This window comes from Protopterus annectens, chromosome 1.part0, assembly GCF_019279795.1.
Source record: "Protopterus annectens isolate FY-2018-M chromosome 1.part0, PAN1.0, whole genome shotgun sequence".
In the NCBI taxonomy this organism is placed as follows: domain Eukaryota; kingdom Metazoa; phylum Chordata; order Ceratodontiformes; family Protopteridae; genus Protopterus; species Protopterus annectens.
In genome coordinates, this window is record NC_056725.1 from 236,801,586 (window position 1) to 236,822,024 (window position 20,439).

At 34.8% G+C, this 20,439-nt stretch overlaps 1 protein-coding gene across 5 annotated transcripts in view; it reads right to left on the reverse strand.

Annotated features, from left to right (window-relative positions):
• Nucleotides 1–14,558: 14,558 nt before the first annotated feature.
• The window catches only part of ADGRG6 (adhesion G protein-coupled receptor G6), a 1,156,656-nt gene continuing 1,150,775 nt past the window's right edge, over nucleotides 14,559–20,439 (reverse strand). For 4 of the 5 annotated variants that reach the window (XM_044058511.1, XM_044058431.1, XM_044058747.1 and 1 more), the window contains one exon: nucleotides 14,559–15,220. In XM_044058511.1, the coding sequence (XP_043914446.1) occupies nucleotides 15,042–15,220 (179 nt within the window). In that variant the 3' untranslated portion in view covers nucleotides 14,559–15,041. The remainder of the gene's footprint in view (nucleotides 15,221–20,439) is intronic. The other variant, XM_044058590.1, reaches the window with a different exon arrangement.

Here is a 20,439-nt window from a genome sequence, read left to right on the forward strand (position 1 = left end):
GCTTTGAGGAATTTGAAAGAACTTTTAGATATTAGGTTAGAGGATCCACAGAATCACAATAGAAAGAAATTAGGCACTTATCCCTGTGGGATGTGCAAGTAATGTCACGCTATGCTAAATTCGGTGCCCTACTACCTTCCCTCTAGAAGATTTAAGTTCCGTTCCAACAAACATTTTAACTGTGGATCCAAGGGTGTGGTCTATCTTGGCTGCTGTGTTACGTGCCATGCTTTTTACATTGGGAAAACCGAAAGGGTGTTTAGGAGAAGGGTTTACGAACACTTCAATGACATCAATGTAAGGAAGGAAAGTAATGCCTTTTATAAACACTCCTTGACGTGTAAGGACATGGACATAAAGTTTATGGTGTTGGAACAGGTACAACCGGATATAAAAGGGGGTAGTTGGGAGTCAAAATTAGAATACCGTGAGCTATTTTGGCAGCTCCGGTTAGACGCTACTAGATACCCAGGTCTGAATGACACCCTCAACATCACTAGTGTTTTGAAATTGAGACAAGCTCGTCTATAACATGGTTTAGCAGAACATGACATCTATTGTTTTATTCACTTTTGAATCCATAAGATTTTATAATATGATATATGCAATGTTATACATTGGCAACTCAGATAAGAAATGTTTTACAATGCCAGTTAGTAACTCTAGGTTTTAAATTGGAGTTTTGATCTCACCCCCAATGGTTAAAAGGGGTTACTGCACTTATTTGTATTATAAAACTATAAAAACATTTTACAGAATTGTTTTATGACACATTTTAATAGTTTGTATTTAATTTTAAGTCCATTATGCTATTCAGTCTCCAAGACATTTTTAGAAAATAAATTATTTTTAGAAAATGAATTATTTTTAATGATAACAAGAATGTATTTTAGAATTTCCTTATATGGTGATTTTCCTGTTGGGAAAGGTTCACAGGAAGTCATGTGATGATTCTGGAAGTATTTAATGTGAATGAACTTCCAGCAATGTTGTTTGCCTTGAGAAAGCTCGCATGTGGTCGAGTGAAAGCGCTTGGAAGATATTGTGGATTTTTACTTTGCCTGGTTACATTAAAGGATCTTTTTGGAGACCTAGCAGCTGTTTGATTTCTTCATCTGCTTATTTTGAAAGCCTTTGTTTACGTGCTTCCGGGTCCTGTGGTGCCAAGTGATTTTCATAACTTAAGGCTTACTACAGATGCCAGTACATTTAATTCAGCTAAATGACATGTTTGTTTAGACTGGATAAAAAAGCTTAAAGAAATAGAATGAGTAACAGAGTAAAAGACTATATTAATTTCAGTGGGCATACCAGGCCATGCTGATAAACTAATATTAGCCACATATTTTCATTCCATTTCTGTATATTTCACTGTTGAATGCTAGCAAAGTATTTGCCTTGTGAGAATGTACCTTATTGACAGCAAACAATAAAACTCGTGTTTGCATAGGTATTTATTTAAACAATCTGTATTTTCTCTAGTAATAATGCAATTACACATAAAAACAGCTGACATGTTAAAAATCAAATTCACATATTCCATGAGCATTAAAGAATTAGAAATTACAGAACGTTGTCTCACTAATTACTTTCTGAAATACATGAAAAGGACAAAATAAAAGCAAAACAGTATATGTTGAAAATCGTTTAACAGAATATCAAGAAAAAAGCAAATTTTAACACACTACACTTACATTTGACCTATTTCAAACATGTGACACTAAAATAAATAATTTATATACAAAGGTAACTAAGACAGTTGCAAATTAAGCTTAAGGCAACAGTTTAAGTTAAAGATGACACATAAACACATATTACGGTGAAAGGTGTGCATTAACATTCTACTACATGGTAGTAAAAATGGAGAACTCTATTCACAAACAGTACTGAGATGGCATTAGCAGAACTCCTTCACTGTAATTCAAAGCAAACCATGGAAATAAATGGGAAATGACATATATACAAAAATATTCACTTTTAATGCAATCTTAGTACAGACTTCTGTGATCGTATGAGAAATTAAACTATATAAATCATTGAATGGGTAAAATCCTTCTTGTTTTACAGTTTAATTAATTGTTGTTTATTCTCCAGAACACTTAATGGTCTGTACCCAAGTTTGCTGCAAACTGGTGAAAACAAACAGGAAAATAGCTCTTGGTATTGTGACTTCCTTGGTGCTATAAATAAAGAGGCACATAGTAAAGACACAATTTCAAAGTGTCAGAACAGACATCTTGTTTTATGAATGTGTCCTTAGGTGATTCTGAAATCGTTGAATTATCAAGAGATTATAACAACATTATAGTTATTCAACAGAAGTTTGTGCTTTTAATACTTAAGTATAACTACTCTGCTGCTATTTCCATGGCTTGGAAACATTATGTAAAATGAAAAAGAACATAAGTTTGGCAGGTATTTTGCAAGCAGCTACCACCTAAGTTCCCTGCCATGCTAAAGGAAACAAAAACTATGTGAATATTCTGTAAACACTAAAGCTGAAGATTTATCACATTTATTTTTTTTAAAACATACTAGCCTTGCAAAAACCCTGCATTCATGTAGAACATATCTTTTGTACAAAGCAGATATTGTATTATGTTAAATATGGTCAGTACTGGAATCACACTGCAGTGTAAAATATGAAGTTACTTTTAAATGTGACTGCAAAATGCATTGATAAAACCAGCCCTTAAGGGTAGAATGGGTGTAAGTACTTAAATACTCACATATCATCAAATGAGGCCATAGAAACACAATGATGTAAAAAAGACAGCACAGATGACAGCAATGACTCAACATTGAGATTACTACAGGCAATTACACATTTTAAGAAACTATGCTCTAAAACATCACTGCATACCATTGCATCGGTTTTTGACTATGACTGAACTCCTTTTCTGAATGTTGTATCTTGTCTGCACTTGTAAACGATATCAATTTAAACAGCAGCACATCATTGTTGGCATTTAACTCCAAATTCTTATGGAGATATTGCTCACTTTTAAAATGAAACACTGTGTTGTTCGTATGTTACTGCTCTCCATGAAGATCTGTTTATATTCGGCAATCAGTTTTACTAAGAAGAGCTTGTTAACCATGTCGTGTAATACAGTGCTGTCTTAAATGAATACAGTAGAGTATTATGATGTAAATATCATTACATCATTTTAGAATGCAGCTTGAGTACTGATTTTACTGTTACATCTTCAAAAATACATGAACATTATAAAAAGTAGAATAAGCAGTGAATGCAGTCATCACAGACATTAAAGGAACATTCGGCAGAATGAGGTGAACATGACTAAGAGCGAACTAAAACCAGACCCTCATCACATTTCACTTTGCCACCATCTTTTTTTTTAATCTAAGGCATAGCATGTGGCAAAAAATCTACTTGAATATAGAATGTACATCCCAAATGCCATTATCACGGAAACAGTCTTCCAGTTTCATATAAACAACTGAATATTTTCTGATGTCTGTTTCATTGTATCAGTTATATTGCTTTTCAATATGTCACTTTTACAAATGTCTTATTACTTCAAAACATATTTAAGCACTAGCCTTGAGCAAAGTACATAGTCTGGTCTCCTGTGATTTGGTATGGACATTAACATGCTGAATTCAGTAAACCATCATTATTGTAAACATGAGCAAGACAATAGATCCAGTCCCCTTGTATCAGAGCACAATTGTTGTGGGCTTGACTGTAACTAGTATCAAAAGAGCTTACTGTCTTTACTGTCTTTATTATATCACCAATCGTTAGCTGGTGTAATGTCTTACAAAGTTCATGGCAATCACCCCATCAGGTTTAAAACAAGACACCAACATAAAAGCACTGCAAGATTTTAGATAGAAGAGTCTAAAGATGCCAGCAGGTGAATTAGCTGAACCTGCAAAATGGGCATTTGACTGACCATTCATTTTGCTCCTAGGTGTGTATGTATGAGTCTGTGAGTAAGTGTGTGTTGGGGAGAGCAGTGCATGTGAGTGCTTGTATACATGAGCATATATATGTTTATGTTTGTAAAAGTATCTGCTTGCATGGGGGAGTATATGCATTTGTTTGCATCTGTGTGTGTGTGTGTGTGTGTGTGTGTGTGTGTGTGTGTGTGTGTGTGCATGCGCGTGTGTGTGTGTGTGTGTTGCATGGACAACTTGAAGTGGTCTTACACTTACTAATTAATATAATCTAGTCTATGGTTTATGGTATACTGCACATGTATCCATTATAGCAGTACCAGAACATTGATGTGACTACACAGTGCCATGCAAATGGAAAAAACATGTCTTTCCCCAAGCTTTCAAACAAGAAAAGGTACAATTTTGGATTGATCAAAAGTGACTCTCAGACAGGGAAACACTTTTGCAAAATAATGCTTACCACAACTAGATTTGGTAATTCCCAATTGAAAAACAATTTGTCTACTATGGATGTTTATTGACAAACTTAGGTAGTGGGAGATGTCCAAAGAACTCATGCCAACAACCATGACAATGTTGTGGATGCCCATCACTAGTAGAAAGAAGACTCTGGCCCATCACTGTACAAGGCCCCCAAATGAGTTTCATACTTAAATGTCGGTTAGTTGGACATTTTTTTTACAAAGGAATAAATCATTTTCAGAGAGCTAGACAAGATTATTTTGGGATGTGGCTGATCAGGTAAAATTTTTTCTTGCTGAAACCACATATTTGCTGAAATCCTATGCCAGCAAGGAGCCTTTAAGGGTTTCCTCCAAGTGATACATTTGGTTATGCACTAAAACTAAACTAGCTACACTTTGCACCATCTACTACTGATGCTGTACAGCTGAAAACATAAATGGAAAATAACAATATACTTTCTTACTTACTAAAAACAAACAAAAGCAGAGCTTCTAAACCTCGTCCATGTCCGCAGTCAACTTCCTATCTCAGATATATACAGAGCTTACACAAAAAATAAACACTTATATGGCGACCTCTGCCTCTACACACCTTTCCGTATTCTACTGCTGCACATACATGACCAAAGTAAGTCACACATTAACATGTGATATCTAACTAAACATAAGTTTGCTATAACTTTAGCTGACAACTGTTACATTATACAATACACCCTCATCAGCTAAACTCTTGGGGAAAACAGAAATTGATGAAAAGCAGCTCTCCCACATGTATTTGTTCTAGTCTTTTTCCTACCTGTGTTTCTTAAGAAGTGTGTCAAAAATCACCAAGAAATTTCTAATGATAGTTTTCCTAATTACCACAAGGCAACATACAAGGTATGACCTCAAACATAAAAAGTGTCACTATGGAAAACTGACGCCAATAATCACATGCAAGCTTATGATTTATTAGTTGCAGTTTTTATACAACGTGTAATTTTATGTTTTTTCCGGAATAAAAAAGTAGGATATAATGGCGACAAAAATTTAATAAGGAACAACTAGCTGAAATGTTTTAATATTCTTTACACACACACACACACACACACACACATATATATATATATATATATATATATATATATATATATATATATATAGATTTACTATTACATAGTTGATCGCACTTTGTGCGATTGACATATGTGCAAAACCTGATTTGCATAACTGAAAACGCTAGCACCACAATGTTGAACGTTGTAATAGCAAATTCACTAAAGTTGGGATGGGAAATGTACCCTTTCCTTCACTGTAGTGCAATCTCAGAGTTTGTATATATAAGTAGGGGGGGGTGTTGAGGGGTTTGCCCCCCCACAAAATGTGTGTTTTAATGCTGAGCGGATGTGAGCATTTCAGTAAAGTCGGCATGTTCGACATTCGACTTTACTGAAATGCTTACTTCGGAATTTACTGTGTTCGGTGTTCTGATTTTCGAACCTGTTGTTTGGACATCTGAACATTTGAACGCAGTGAATTCGAATATATCATAGTAAACCTATGTAATATATATATATATATATATATATATATATATATATATATATATATATACACATATATATATATATATATATATATATATATATATATATATATATATATAGAGAGAGAGAGAGGGGGGGGATGTTTCTGCAAAGAAGTAGTAATAAGTGTGGTGGAACTCAATTGAAAAGACATGCAAAATCAAACATTCTGCAACTTTCTGGGAAGAGGTAATAGAAAATATGTGTGAGGCAGGAATGGGCTTTTGAATACCCAGAATAATTCTAAAATTATAGCTATGTTAAAGAGTCCAGACTTTAGAATGAATGAATGGTTGGGCTTCAGACTGAACATGGTCCAGCTAAACAATGATAAACAATGTGTGTAATGTACATAGCTTTTGAAAATGTTGTTTTTCTTGTGACTCTACTATAACTTTTTTTATAACCTTACTCAGTTTTAAAGAGTCAAGAAAAATATTAGCAACATATATTAGGAAGTAGTCATATCAGCATTTAAGTGACACTATGCATATGTATAGTGTATCATACATACACTTGCATGCATGCACGCACACATAAATTCACACATGCTCACCTATTTCCATAAAAGCAATGTCGGCTGGCATAATGAGTGTATTCCTGACCTAAAAATGTATTTTTTCAAAGGCTGTTAGTGAGGACTATATCATATTTTAAATAAAAGTTCTAAAATGAAGGGTAACTTAAAACATTACAAAACAGTCAGAATTGCCTTAGTTTTTATCAAAAAGTGCCATGTTGTAGCCAGTTGCAAAACTACATTTGATATTTTGACAATCCCTGTTTAAGACATTGATCAGTTTAATATTTTTCCATGTAATGATGAAAGGAAGGCAGAAGTGCTGTTTTTGTCCTAAAAACAGATAAGTCTGGTCTTTATGTTTTTTTTTAAGAAGAACTGATTGCTGTACTTTGGGGTAAAGTGGGTCAGCAGTTTATAACAGGCAGTAAAAATGAAGAAAAGTAGATAAAATAACAGACATTAAATGCTACAATATACCAAAAGCTTGTTCGTATATGAAAAGGAAGATTTTTTTTCTGATTTGTAGCTTACAGGGATTCTAGTACACTGAGGTTACTAAACTGGATTCTGCTAAACAGCAAAAGCTTATAAAATGGATATACGGGCACACATATGAAACATTACTAGTGAAGTAATTGCCAGTCATAGAGAACACTATTAAATATTGCCCTTTTTTAGAAATCATTTTATAATGGCAAAAATCAGTTTTAAATGATGCTGACTAGGTGATATCATCTGACAGTGTACTATCTCTTTACACATTCCTTGGCCGTATGGGATCCCATTTTAGGATTAATAAGTTAATAGGCTGGTACTAGGCTAACTGCCCTTGTGAGTCATTTTAAGAAGAGCCAATTCTCCCTCAAAGGTGAGAATCAAGCACTTTAGAATGAGTTTCTGCAGTAAACACCTTAACCATTACGCTAACCCCCACCTACACAGTGTAAAAGGAAATCAATTAATTTTGTAAATAAACAAAATCCCTAAGATGTGCATCTCAGAATGATAACTCACTTCAAAACAATTTGAGATAATTGACCTTGATCAATACATGGACTGATAAGATGAAACCTAAGATTTCATTAAAAATGCCCTCTGCTGCATAATGTCACGCCTTCGAGTTTACAAGCCTCTGATACCGAGGGATATACGAGGAAATCGGTTTAAGTAGTTTGATCCATGTGTTATTTGACTTATAAGTCAGAGTAGAAGCATAAAATATTAAATTAGGATTTAGCAAATCATTTTAGTTTTTATGTTCTTCTGCTACTCTGTGAAGTGTAATGATTGCTTCTTTATTCAGCACTGGAAGACTATGGATACAAGTGAAGCAGAGAGATACATGGCTGCATAGCTGTGATATAATGGCACATTATTAAAAGTAAAGAAATTACAGCAGCCAGTATTGTTAAATACTGTTCACTGATAATATTTAAATTCAGCTGCATTCCAAGACTACTAACCTCTTCTGTTTGGAATCAATATTATGTTTTCGTCACATGTCATAAATATTTCAGGTACCTTGATAATGTAACCTCCCATTAGGTCTTAAAGCTAAAATTCTTTTACATTAAAAAGCTATGCATTATTTGTTCTCATAATGTGCTCATATATACAAACATAATCGAAAGGTAAGTAAAGTGTTACAAGTCTTATGGTCAGTTTATGGCACTTCTTTGATGACAGTGAAGGATTCCTAACCCTTTACTCTTGTTTACTCGACAATTTACACTGTTCAAACTACACTATTAAAGAAAAAAGTGACAGTCCCACGAGATGAGTTCTGTCAAAAGCAATAGCACATATTCTGCATGCGCACTTGGAGCAAAGCTTGAAATCAGCAATTCCACGAGAATAAGAATTTGTCATTGTGAACATAAAATAGGATATAAAATGATTAGACGACAATAAGAATGCAGACCCAAAGGGGAAAAAGGATAGGCTAAGTCAAGTAATAAAAATGCATTATTTTATACTTAACTCTTTTCACACTTCTGAAATGCTTTTAAAACTGAGATTAGTTATAAGAACTTAGCTGTGTTAAAAGTCTTTCAATGAACTTCATAAAACTTTGCATATAACGGCAGCATCATTTTTTTCATTATGATGAATGCTTTAATGTTCTTCACACATCATAACAAATCTTAAATATAATTTATAATCTAAAGTATTTCAGTGTATACACTCTGATGAGACATTGGTATACATAGAGCTACCTAAACCACATGGCTTTGCCTCAAGCATTACTTAATGTAAGGATTTCTACTATCTCCACACAGTAATGTATATCCTAGTGTATGCTATTGCTCCATTTTAAATCCATTCCCCCATTTTAAATGACACTCCTACTCAGTTACTATTGTATGCTATAAATATGATGCATTTCTAAAATATGTATTTAATTGGCAGGCTGTAGCAACCTGGTTAGTGCAGAAGTCCTGGTCAAGGGCTATGCGGCCAGTATACAGCTCTGCATTGGTGCCATTGTTCTCCATCATAGTGGGTTTACCAATGTATGATTGGGTTTGGTCTGTTGGCTTGGTGCTTTAGCATTTGGTCTATAGATGGGATTTGGGTGAGGCAGTTTGTGCAGTGAGAGTTCACTAGATTGCAGTTAATACAGTGGCATGGTTGGTAGGTTTGAGGGATGTCTCTAACGATTAGGAAATTGGCAGGATGCTGAAAGTTTGGAAGAGGAGTAGTGTGATGGAGAATGGGAGAATCACATTAAGCAAGCAGTTACAGTTACAGGGAGTGCTGTTGAAAGGGCTCTGTGCTCAGGCTTCAGCTTTTTGGTCTTATTCCATGGGGGTAACACTGTCATTCTCCTTATATGTAGAGACTTTTAGAGTTAGAGAGCTGTTAGGGAATTTGTATTGGAAAAATGTGCCCATGACAGATTCAGCAGCTGTGATTTGGATAGGTAGGTCTAAGGCTAACCAGAAAGGGCAAGGGCAACAGGTGATGCTGTGTAGGGATTCAGAGCAAAGCTTTTGTCCAGGTTTGTGGTCTCTTCATTGAAAGAAGCTGGCTATTTTTAATATTAATAAATTCTTTTGTCAGACCCCCCACAGGTAGGCCAATGAGCAGCTCAGTTTAGCACAGTGTTAAGGAAAGCTTTGGAGAATTAAGGTATGTGGGCTGACAGATTTTCATCTCATTTGTTGCAAATAAGCAGACCATCTGAAGGTATTTGGGCTGACAGAATGCCTTATCATTTGTTGCACATAAGCAGACCATCTGACAGTATTTGGGCTGATAGAATTTCTTTTCATTCGTTGCACATAAGCAGACCATCTGACAGTATTTGGGCTGATAGAATTTCTTATCATTTATTGCACATAAGCAGACCATCTGATGGTATTTGGGCTGATAGAATTTCTTTTCATTCGTTGCACATAAGCAGACCATCTGACGGTAGTTGGGCTGATAGATTTTCATCTCATTCTTTTCACATAAGCAAATCATCTGACATAGCAGAAGGGAGATCCACTAAGTTGAAAAAAAGGGTGTACAGGGTGGGGAGGGAGTCACTGGGCACATTCTTGTCTTACATTAGATAACTGCAGTTAAGACTTTTAAGTACTCATGGTTATTTATGTTGTTTGTTTTCTAGATTGCATCAAGATCCCCAGTTTGGGATAGTATATTGTGTTTTAGGCAGCAAAGAGAGCATTGGTAAGACCTGGGGAGGATTCTGGGGTATTGACCCTGGAAAGTGGGATATCATTTGCTGTGGTTTTAGATGAATGTGCTGGCATCAATTGTTAATCTACAGAGGAGATGGGGGTTGGCAGTTGGTGTAATGGTTAAAAAGTTTATCTCACAGACACAAAGTATAGGGTTTTGGATAGGCTTAAAAATGACTCACCAGAACAATTAACCTAGCAATTAATTATGAACCTGTAAACAGGCAGGGATGGACACGCCTTATATCATTGTAATTCACCTGGGAGGAGTAATTTAGGATCTGTACCTAAGAAAAAATTGTTGGCAGAGATTGTGTGGGATTTAATGGGGTTGAAGCATAGATCTCCTCAAACTTTAGTGGGTTGATCAGAGATAATCCGTACATTATTATGGAGACAGACCTTTAAATTTAAAGGGATTGGCATGGTCAAATGTTTTGTTATTCACAGACTGGCAAGAGTTGCTGCTAAACTTGATTTGTTAGTGTTAGATCATAGAGATTTTAATGACATTTACATAGGATAGGTCTGAGGGCTTCCACGTGAATGATTTGGGTCTAGATTTTTTAATGTACTTCTTATTAGTTTTTAAAAATCTTGCAAATATTGTTGTTCTAGAAAATTGTGAAAAGGCTGAACAGCCTGCTTTCAGTACAGGCTGGTAGATGGAGTAAGAGAGGTTCATTTTTGGTAAGAGGAACCTGTCTTCTGTTCCATCTTTCCTTCCTTTGGGTGGTTACTAAGTAAAGTAGACTAAGTGGTGGTGTGTTGCTCCAAGGACTGGTATGCTTAACTTCCAATGAGCAGTATATTCTAATGCTGCTTGTAGTATTTGGTGTTAGCTAGTGAGTGTTCCACATGCTGCCACAAGAACTGTTTCATAATTAACCATTTTAGTACTGTCTGTTATCAATTAAAAGCTGAAAGGTAATATCAAGCAAATCTGAATTCATTGTAACTGGCAACAGATCAGGGAAGGTCAGCTGTATGGTGTATATGATGCATGTCTGAAATAATACTTAATTGCTGATAATACAATAATACAATTAACATTTCTGGAGTTTAGGAAAAGGTATTTTTTTGAAAAAAAAAAGATTGTTTTCTGATAAAAGACTAGACAGCAAAACAGAACCTTGTTTAGTTGAAGGAAGCAGAAATCACCAGAAGGGTTCATTTTTTTCTTTTCCTGGGTTCACTTCCATTTAGTGTATTTCAAAAATGAAAATCATATTGTAATTTATACAGGAGGAAGTGCTTTTGTAGAAAGTATCCAGGCTTTAAGCAATTCTGACATAATAGAGCGCATGAAAACATGAAGTCAGGCATGGACAACTTTGCATGGAGATGTGGACAGATGAATGCTAATTATTTACATTTAGTATAGACATGTTCAAGAGCACAACCATTGTGGCAAGCTGTGATATGAGGTATAGTTGCCATCATTAATAGCTCTCTCCAGATGAAACAGACATTTAAATTCTGACCTTTTAGTATCAAACCCCTTCGTGTTCAGCAGGACATGAGTGACTACTGTTGGACACATAACTCTGGTCCGAAATGAATGACTGCTGTTGGGTATATAACTTTGGTCTGACAGTGATTCCTCTCACTTTTCAACATTGGAAGTTAATATCAACAGCCTGGAAGGACATTTTTCATCAAATGAACTATAAACTGAAATGCTGGGTCAACACGCATCTGCATATGCAAAAAACCAATACCTACTGGTCACCTCTTTTCTATATTACGGACATTTATGTAGCAGTATGGGTCTGTAAGTGTGCTGCTAATAATAAGGGACTGACTAAATAAACACAATAGGAAATGACGCATCATACAATGTTCAGTATGCATGTGCATTTTCATTGAATTGTACATACTTTATCTGATATAAATATTTTCTAGTTTGAAAAACATAAAGTAATTTATTGCAAATGCATACAATGAAAGTTGAAATATTTGTAAAAAGAGAAAGAAAGAAAGAAAGAGGCTTAATGCATCCTGTTAGATTTTGTAAATTGCAGCTAGCAGCTACAGAAGTTAGAAGTGCGAGATGGGAAAGTCAAAATGCATTGGATGTGAAACAGCCAGCAGAAAAAAAAACTTCACTCTTGTGCATAAATAAAACAGTAATTTCCCACCCTCATTCGTAGTTCTGGTTGTAACTTAAAAACAAACATTCGAATACAGAGATACTGATAGCTTGGATATAATTAACAAGACAAGAGGCAGTAATGCATAAACACAGACTGTAAAACTAGCTTGAGAACAGAAAGAACACAACTAAATAATACATATTTTAACATAATACGCCACCAAAAATACAACGTTTCTTAAATAAATAAAAGTAAAAGGAGAACAACATTAAAAACTGAAGAGCGAAAGGCTCTGGAAGAAACCAGAGAAAATATTTTCACGTACACTGAGTAAAATGTTTGGGACTGTCTTGTGAAGCAGTGTTTTGAATCACAGAGGTTTCACATTTATATAAGGTAAGCATAAAACTGAACCAGTGCAGGTTGAAGAGGACTGCTGGTGATTATACTGCAGCTACAGTTTATCCTAAAAGAGTAGGCTATAGCCACACTGGGTAAACCAACGATTCCATTATCTGTACCACCAATTGTTGTTTCTCAGCAACTGAACATGTTACCATACTAGCTTTGAAATAAGCTTGGGATGTCTCACTGATAAAAGAATATGAACACAAAGCTCATTAACACTTTAAAGGTATGTGTGTACTGTACATGACTGAGTGTTAATATTCTGAAACCTTCATCCTTGTATCAAGAACTATTTCCTTAAACAGATACTTGTAGGCACATTGCACTCTGCTTATGTATATCAAAAATATTTTATTATATTCCATATTTACTTTAAATGTATATTAACAAAGAGGAATACAAAGCTGAAGAAAATAATGGTCTGCAATTCTTTATTCCTTAAAGAAAGGATCCCTACTATATGCCACTACATAGTTGAAAGATGCTCAGAATGTCAAACCTAAAGCATCACTAGTGACCTATTATGGTGGCTAGAGTCAGAGAAAAATGAGAAACTGAGTAATAGTTTTTCTTCACTTTTTCCCCCCTCTTGAGTTTGTGTGATCTCAGACTCAGCATCTCTCTTTTTCTCTCTATGTATACATATATATATATATATATATATATATATATATATACATATATATGTATATATATATATATATATATATATATATATATATTGGAGTGTGTGGATTTTGGCATGGTGGCTTGCACCCTGCAAAAAAAAAAAAAAAAAATTTTAGTTTGTTATGCTTTGTAGCCATGGGACTGTTGCTTGTTTTACTAGCAACCTCCAAAGGTTTTAAATGCTTGTGTTCCAAAAATCGTATCACAATTAATCGTGATTATTCACAGTGGACCTTGTAAAAGTCTTTAGTCAAAGCAGTTATAAAAATGAATCTTCATCACAGACCTATATGATAGATGCATTTATGATAGAATCATTGGTTAAGCACAGTATGTTGAATGCACTGATCAGTTAATAGTTACTATTGTCACACTCTGTTCCTCTTAAACACACACACGCTCGCACACACACACACACACACACACACACACACACACACACACACACACACACACACACACACACACAAATATACAGTAAAGTGCCCTGAATCAGCATAACAGCTGGAGGTGGTGCAAATGTACATCATGACTGGAAAGGGAAGCATAACAAACACCACTAATTGTACTGCAAAACAGTTATATATGAACCATGGGAATGAAATTCCATTAAATTAAAAGTTACTGCTTCAACACTGTTGTTTTATGAATATGGTTATATGGCCTGTGAGTACATGCAAGAGTTTTTGACTACTATGAAAATAAAACACATAAATAAAGCCACTGGAGTTTATATTAGAAGACTTGTGCTGTTTATTTATGATGTAAGTCTGAAGGTCACTGCACATATAAATATCACATATAAAGGCAGTCTGTGTTCGCATCACTATGTTTGATTTTACTAACTATAAAGTGAGGAGTGTATATCATCTGACAAGATTCTATGTGGCTGGTGTTAAAGCATATTATCCCTCTTGCCTCAAATATTTGAGCTATAAAACATTGTCATGTGGTCTACACTAATGTGACAGGCAATACATTGAGTTCTTTAACAATAAAACCTAACTGATAAGCTTGAATATTTGTGTGTGAGTGTGTGTGTGTGTGTGTGTGTGTGTGTGTGTGTGTGTGTGTGTATGTGTCAATACAACTAAGCACATAAGCACATACCCATACACACACACACATACACACACACACACACACACACACACACACACACACATATATATATATATATATATATATATATATATATATATATATATATATAGGCACACACACACTATATATGTCACATTAACATATATAATTTCTGTTTTATCCTCTGAAACAGAAGGTAAGTTTTCATACATTTGATACTTCCCCAGGGAATTTGCTTTTCTGCTATTGTTGGTTAATGAGGAGCTTTTCAGGCTGCCCTTGCTTTTGGTTTAACCGGTCAATAAATGACTGCCTGTAGACTATAAAGAAATTCAGTATCAGAAATGTCTATCTTGAGATCATAACAGTGTATTAGCAAGATATCACAAATATGTTAATAAGTGCACAGTTCACATCATAAATATCATAAGTAATATCCAAGTTTATGACCTTTTCTATAGATTTTTAGACAGCAGATCCCTTTTCGTCCCAGTTTCTTCATCCTGTAAGTCAATTTTTCACAGTTATAGGTGGCCACTGTCTCTTTTTTAGCTTTCTAACAGTGTCATGCAGTATTTGTAACCACTGCTGGCTGCTTTATCACTTAACAGATTTCAGAACTTTGTACTGTGGCTGAAACTGTCTGACATAATAATATTTTTATAAAAGTTATCAGAGCGCACAGAACAATAATCCTTGACCTTGTCGATGACTTGATGAACGGGGATAATTGTCATCTGTTCTTTGTCTATTGAGGCAGACTTTGTTGAAGTTTTGTCAACAAAAACATTGTCTAAGAGGGAAAACAGATTATTATTATTATCATCATCATCATCATAATCACCATCATTACTATTAAACCTCAGCCTGAATAATACATAATATTATAAGCCTCTTACCATAAACACTCTGTTTCTTCATATGCAGAAAACAATTAACATTCCCTTCCTATGCAATATGTATAGAATGGCTTCAAATACTAAACATTACATACAGTTTACTAGTATTTAAGAGAAGCTAAATGCCAGCATTTATTAAGCAATGGAACTGATTACTTTTAAAACAGGCTATTGTCATTAACTATAACTTAAGAACTACAATGACTTCATTTCAGGTTGCATGAAAAAAATATAATGGAGATTAGTAAAACATGGCCTGAGCTTTCCCTTCACACAGATAAAATCTTCATTACATACAGTTTACTAGTATTTAAGAGAAGCTAAATGTCAGCATTTATTAAGCAATGGAACTGATTACTTTTAAAACAGGCTATTGTCATTAACTATAACTTAAGAACTACAATGACTTCATTTCAGGTTGCATGGAAAAAATATAATGGAGATTAGTAAAACATGACCTGAGCTTTCCCTTCACACAGATAAAATCTTCACACACTTTAAAATGATGACAACAGGTAGATACATCATTATTTATATTGTACACTTGCAGCAATGAATATTAGTGTTATTGTTTTATTATTCTATTGGGATGTACAAAAACAGTAATACAAAGCAGCAAGGGTCTTACACTTGTGATCACTTCATATAGAAAAGGTCAAAAATGAAGTTCTAAACTGACTGGTATCACTGTAGCCATAATGTAGCACTTCTTGATTGTACACCTTGAAACCTTGCTGCCTTGACACTTATCAACATTTGTCTTCAACTGCTGATCACAACAGAAACAGGGAGAAATTTCAAACCACATTTGAGCTTCACAAATACTTTACCTCCATTAGATGGATATAAGCACACTTTGACAGCAAGTAAGGACCACTTAGCCCATGTAGTACCCATATTGGTCTATCAATTCAGTAACTTCAGGTGCTTTTTAAACTATAGTTTAATCCTTTTATTATATCTTTGATGACTTGTGGCTGTCCCATATATTATACAGTTTTATTAGTTTTGGCTTTGGCCTTACTTTGCCTTCAAGAAGACTGTTCCAGTCATCTATTTCATCCATCTCACAATCTGAAATGATAATTCCATGTGTGTCTCAAAGCTATCCACTTTATATATTCAGACACTATTTTCCCCTCATTTGAAAGATAATATTAAAATTGCCTGTTACCTTTCTTTAAGATAACTAAATTGCTCTGTTGTGTTCTCCCCTCACATGCATTATTCCAGATCATAATTTCTAAGTTATTCTCATCTACATACAATTGCTGTTGCAAACAGTTCACCACACCTACTGACCTCCACAACTTCCATACATGTTGATAAAGTGCATCCTAATGTGCTGTTGCTGGCAGAGTTACAACTCATTTATGCTATGTTTCCCTAACTGTCATTTCTATTAATGTCACTTCTCCCGTTCTGTCATTCAATTTTTTTTTCCAAAGGCAAGCCGAGAGCAGTGCTGATACCATAACAGATTTCTCCTTTGCTATGTGTTTCTCTTTTTCTTGAGGTTGCATGACCATGGAGTTAATTTATATAAGTAAGGTGGGATGTAAGGGTGAAGACTTCCACATGGAAAGTGCAAGCAAAGGTGCTTGACTCCTGCAGAAAATCATAATATTTGTTGTTTTTCAAGGGATTTGTCTAGTTGACCTCTTGTGATGACTAGTAGATATGTTAGGGGAATTAAGAAGCAGGTTTTTGTAGTAGAATTTTCCTCCATAATCTGCTCTGTCTTTAATACAAAATATTGCAAAATGGAGAATTAATGTTTGCATCATGTGACAAAAATTTCATATCATCTGCTACTGTTTCCCTTTCAATACATGCTCGTATACCAAAATCCTTCTCTTTACTTTCTTACACTACTTATTTAATGTCATATCATTTGACAAATGACATTCTAAGTCCCACCTAACAACTGTTGTTTTTCCCTCCAAAAGTATAGAGCATCTCAGGAGTTTTGATTCCGAAATGCAGTCCTGTTATGTTACCTTTTTACAGTTTCTTGTGATTTAGTCCCTTTGCATAATATTGTGTCATCAGCAATGGCCTCACTTTTCTTTCCTGTCAGGTTTCAGTGACACTTATGAAAACGCTATAATATGGCATGCTACTTACAGCCTCCTTTAACCTGAGTGAGATCTAGTAACTTGATTCTATGTGACCTATTCTCTAGCTGATATATACCCATATCTCAGAACTTCAGTTTACCATGGGCAAGACCATCTATCAGCCTATAGAATGCTACAGAAACCACTCCATGTCTCCAGATGATCAGATTAGATTCCTGGAAATTTTTGAAGAAATTGCAATATGCAATAACTCTAGAATCCTAGATAACTTCTATCACCCAGCCATAGACTGCAGCACCTATACTTCTAATCCCTAAACACCTTATCAACCCCAGCTTCCCTACTACATTCAAAAAACTACTCAAAACACATTTGATCAATAACTGGCTAAACTCCTGCTCATTCCCAGGATGAACCACTGCCTCATCAATATAATCTGAGTCTTCCTATCCTCGGACGACTTACTCACTTTCTACAGCTCTCTCTCATTCCATCTCCTCTCACTCCACTCTTTCTCACTACCACATCTCTAATTGTTTCTCCCAACCTCATTCCATCTCAGATCTACCTAATGATGCATGGAACATTGACATTATCTAAATCCTAATTTGTTGCTACATGCCCTGGACACTCACCTAATTAGCAACAATCAAAATGTTCCTCATAATCATTGCATATTTGCTTTTCTTTTGTCCTCAAACTGTGTATCTTGAACCTGACTTCAGGTATAAAAGTATTCTATACATTGTTAAGAGAATTCTACTGCTGACGCAACTTAAGATCTCAAATTATGCAATATTACCTCATATGTATGCACATGTGTATTTTTACAAACATGTTCTCTTGGTGTACCAACATCTTCTCTTGTTGCATTATTTCTTTGTTATATGTGAAACTGTTATTTTTCTATTTTTACGTTTTCCTATATATGTGGAACCATTATTTTTCATACAGGTGATGTTTTTCTGTTCTTTTATTATTATTTCTTATATAAATGAAACTGTAATTTTTTTATACATGTGGAGCTTTTCTGTCTGGGCCTCCACTGAAAAAGGGCTACTAGCGCAGTCAAACATCCCTGTTATACAAATATAAATAAATAAATAAATAAATAAATAATGTAGGTATGCATAGACATTTTTAGAGTTCATAAGAAGGAATTCACAGGGTCAAATATTCTAACTCTGTTCCCCACTAACATTGCCTCTACCTGTTCAACTTGCAAAGTCTGTCCTTCTCGAGATATGTTGAACCACAAACTTATTACATTTATTCTCAGATCTGTTAGGTCTCTATACCCAACATCTCCTTATTTAAGGATTTCTAAATGTTGAGCCTTATACAATTATGGAACACAGCAGCCAGCTTCAATAAGGAGTTTTATGCCCATCTGGACAAATGCATTGCTTTAGCAGTCTCAACTAAAATCAAATACAATGGGACGTTTAAAAACAAACCACCTTTGAAGTCAACTGACATAAACAAATTTCATGATAAGAGAAAAAAATCCTTAAACTGTACAGTAAGAATTATATAAAAATATTACCAAGAAATTGTAAAGCTCTACAAGGAATGGTAAAGCTAACATGAACAGATATTTGGTTCTGAAGCAACAACCTATCCTTCTTTAGCCATATTAGAAAATGTAAGAAATAACACTCAACATTGCTTTGAGCTTTGCATTAAAAGGACCCGACACTTTGTCCCCAATGACATTGTGAATATAGTAGCAAATAAGTTCTTCATAATCCTCATCGCTGAAATTCCCATTCATTTACCTTTCATCCCAGAATCATTTAATCCCCTAGCATTTCAAAGGAACATGTTCTTAAGGTGCTATTAAAAAACAAAAAAATATATTCTTCCAGGGGCCCTGAAAACATTCCTATGTGCTTATTAAGAAGCATTAGAAAGGCTCTTGTTGAACATCACCTGAAATTGTCAAAAATGATCCTAGCCACAGGTTATGTTCAGGCCTACCGGTGTAGTGCTGAGGTGATAACATGGGCCCTGGAAGTAACAAGCTAATCAACCTTACATGTCTGAGCTGTAAAGCTATGGAGCATATCATAAATTATCTCATTAATAATACCATATCTCATTAAAATTGACACCCAATAATTTAACTTCATTGAGGGAAAGATCATGGGGTTTTTTTGTTTTTTTTAAGATAGATAAACAAGCTGCCGACAGTGATCCTACTGTTAATACAGCTTATCTCAGTCTGGCCAAAACGTTCAATATCATACCCCATTTCAAAAATGTAAGGAAACCACCTTAGACATAGATACTTTTGAGATAAGATACATAGCCAGTTGAAATACAAATTTCATATAGTTCATTTGGAAGGTATCTATTTAATTTATTCTAAGTTGACCACTGGATTCCCTCCAAGGGTCTGTACAGGCATATTGTATTGTCAGGCTCTGGATTGCATTGCATAAGTGGAAATTCCTTAAGATTCCAAGAGCAGGCTAAGTTATTTCTTACACTTATTTCACTGAATTGCACTTCTGAAACACTTATAATTGTGCTATACAGTTGATCTACTATATTTTTGCACTGTTATAAAGCTTTTTTTATTGTTTAACTGCATTTAAGTACTGTTTTGAACTGTTTTAACATTACTTAACTGTAAACTGCTTTTTCATACTGAGAGTTGTATTTTCTGGTTGTGATTGCACTATCCAAACTTTCCGGTGCATTTTTGCCTGTTAAAAGCATTCTCTAGTCTGTTCCTTGATCTGTTTAAAACTTTTATTTAGTGGCTACAGCTAGTAAATGTAATGGTGTGCATTACTATAATTGTTTTTTTTTATTTAAATTACTAAATTGTAAACTGCTTTTTCATACTGAGACATGGATTTTCTCCTTGTGGGTGTTCTTTCTATGCTTTTAAAGTGAGGTTTCTGTGTTCTGCTCAGGTGGCATAATCTTGATAGAGGCATGTTGTGTAGGCTGGAAGTTTTGTCTGTGTGACTGGCAGCCATTTTCTGCCGATTTTTCTTCATTATTGAGAGTAACAAGGCCTC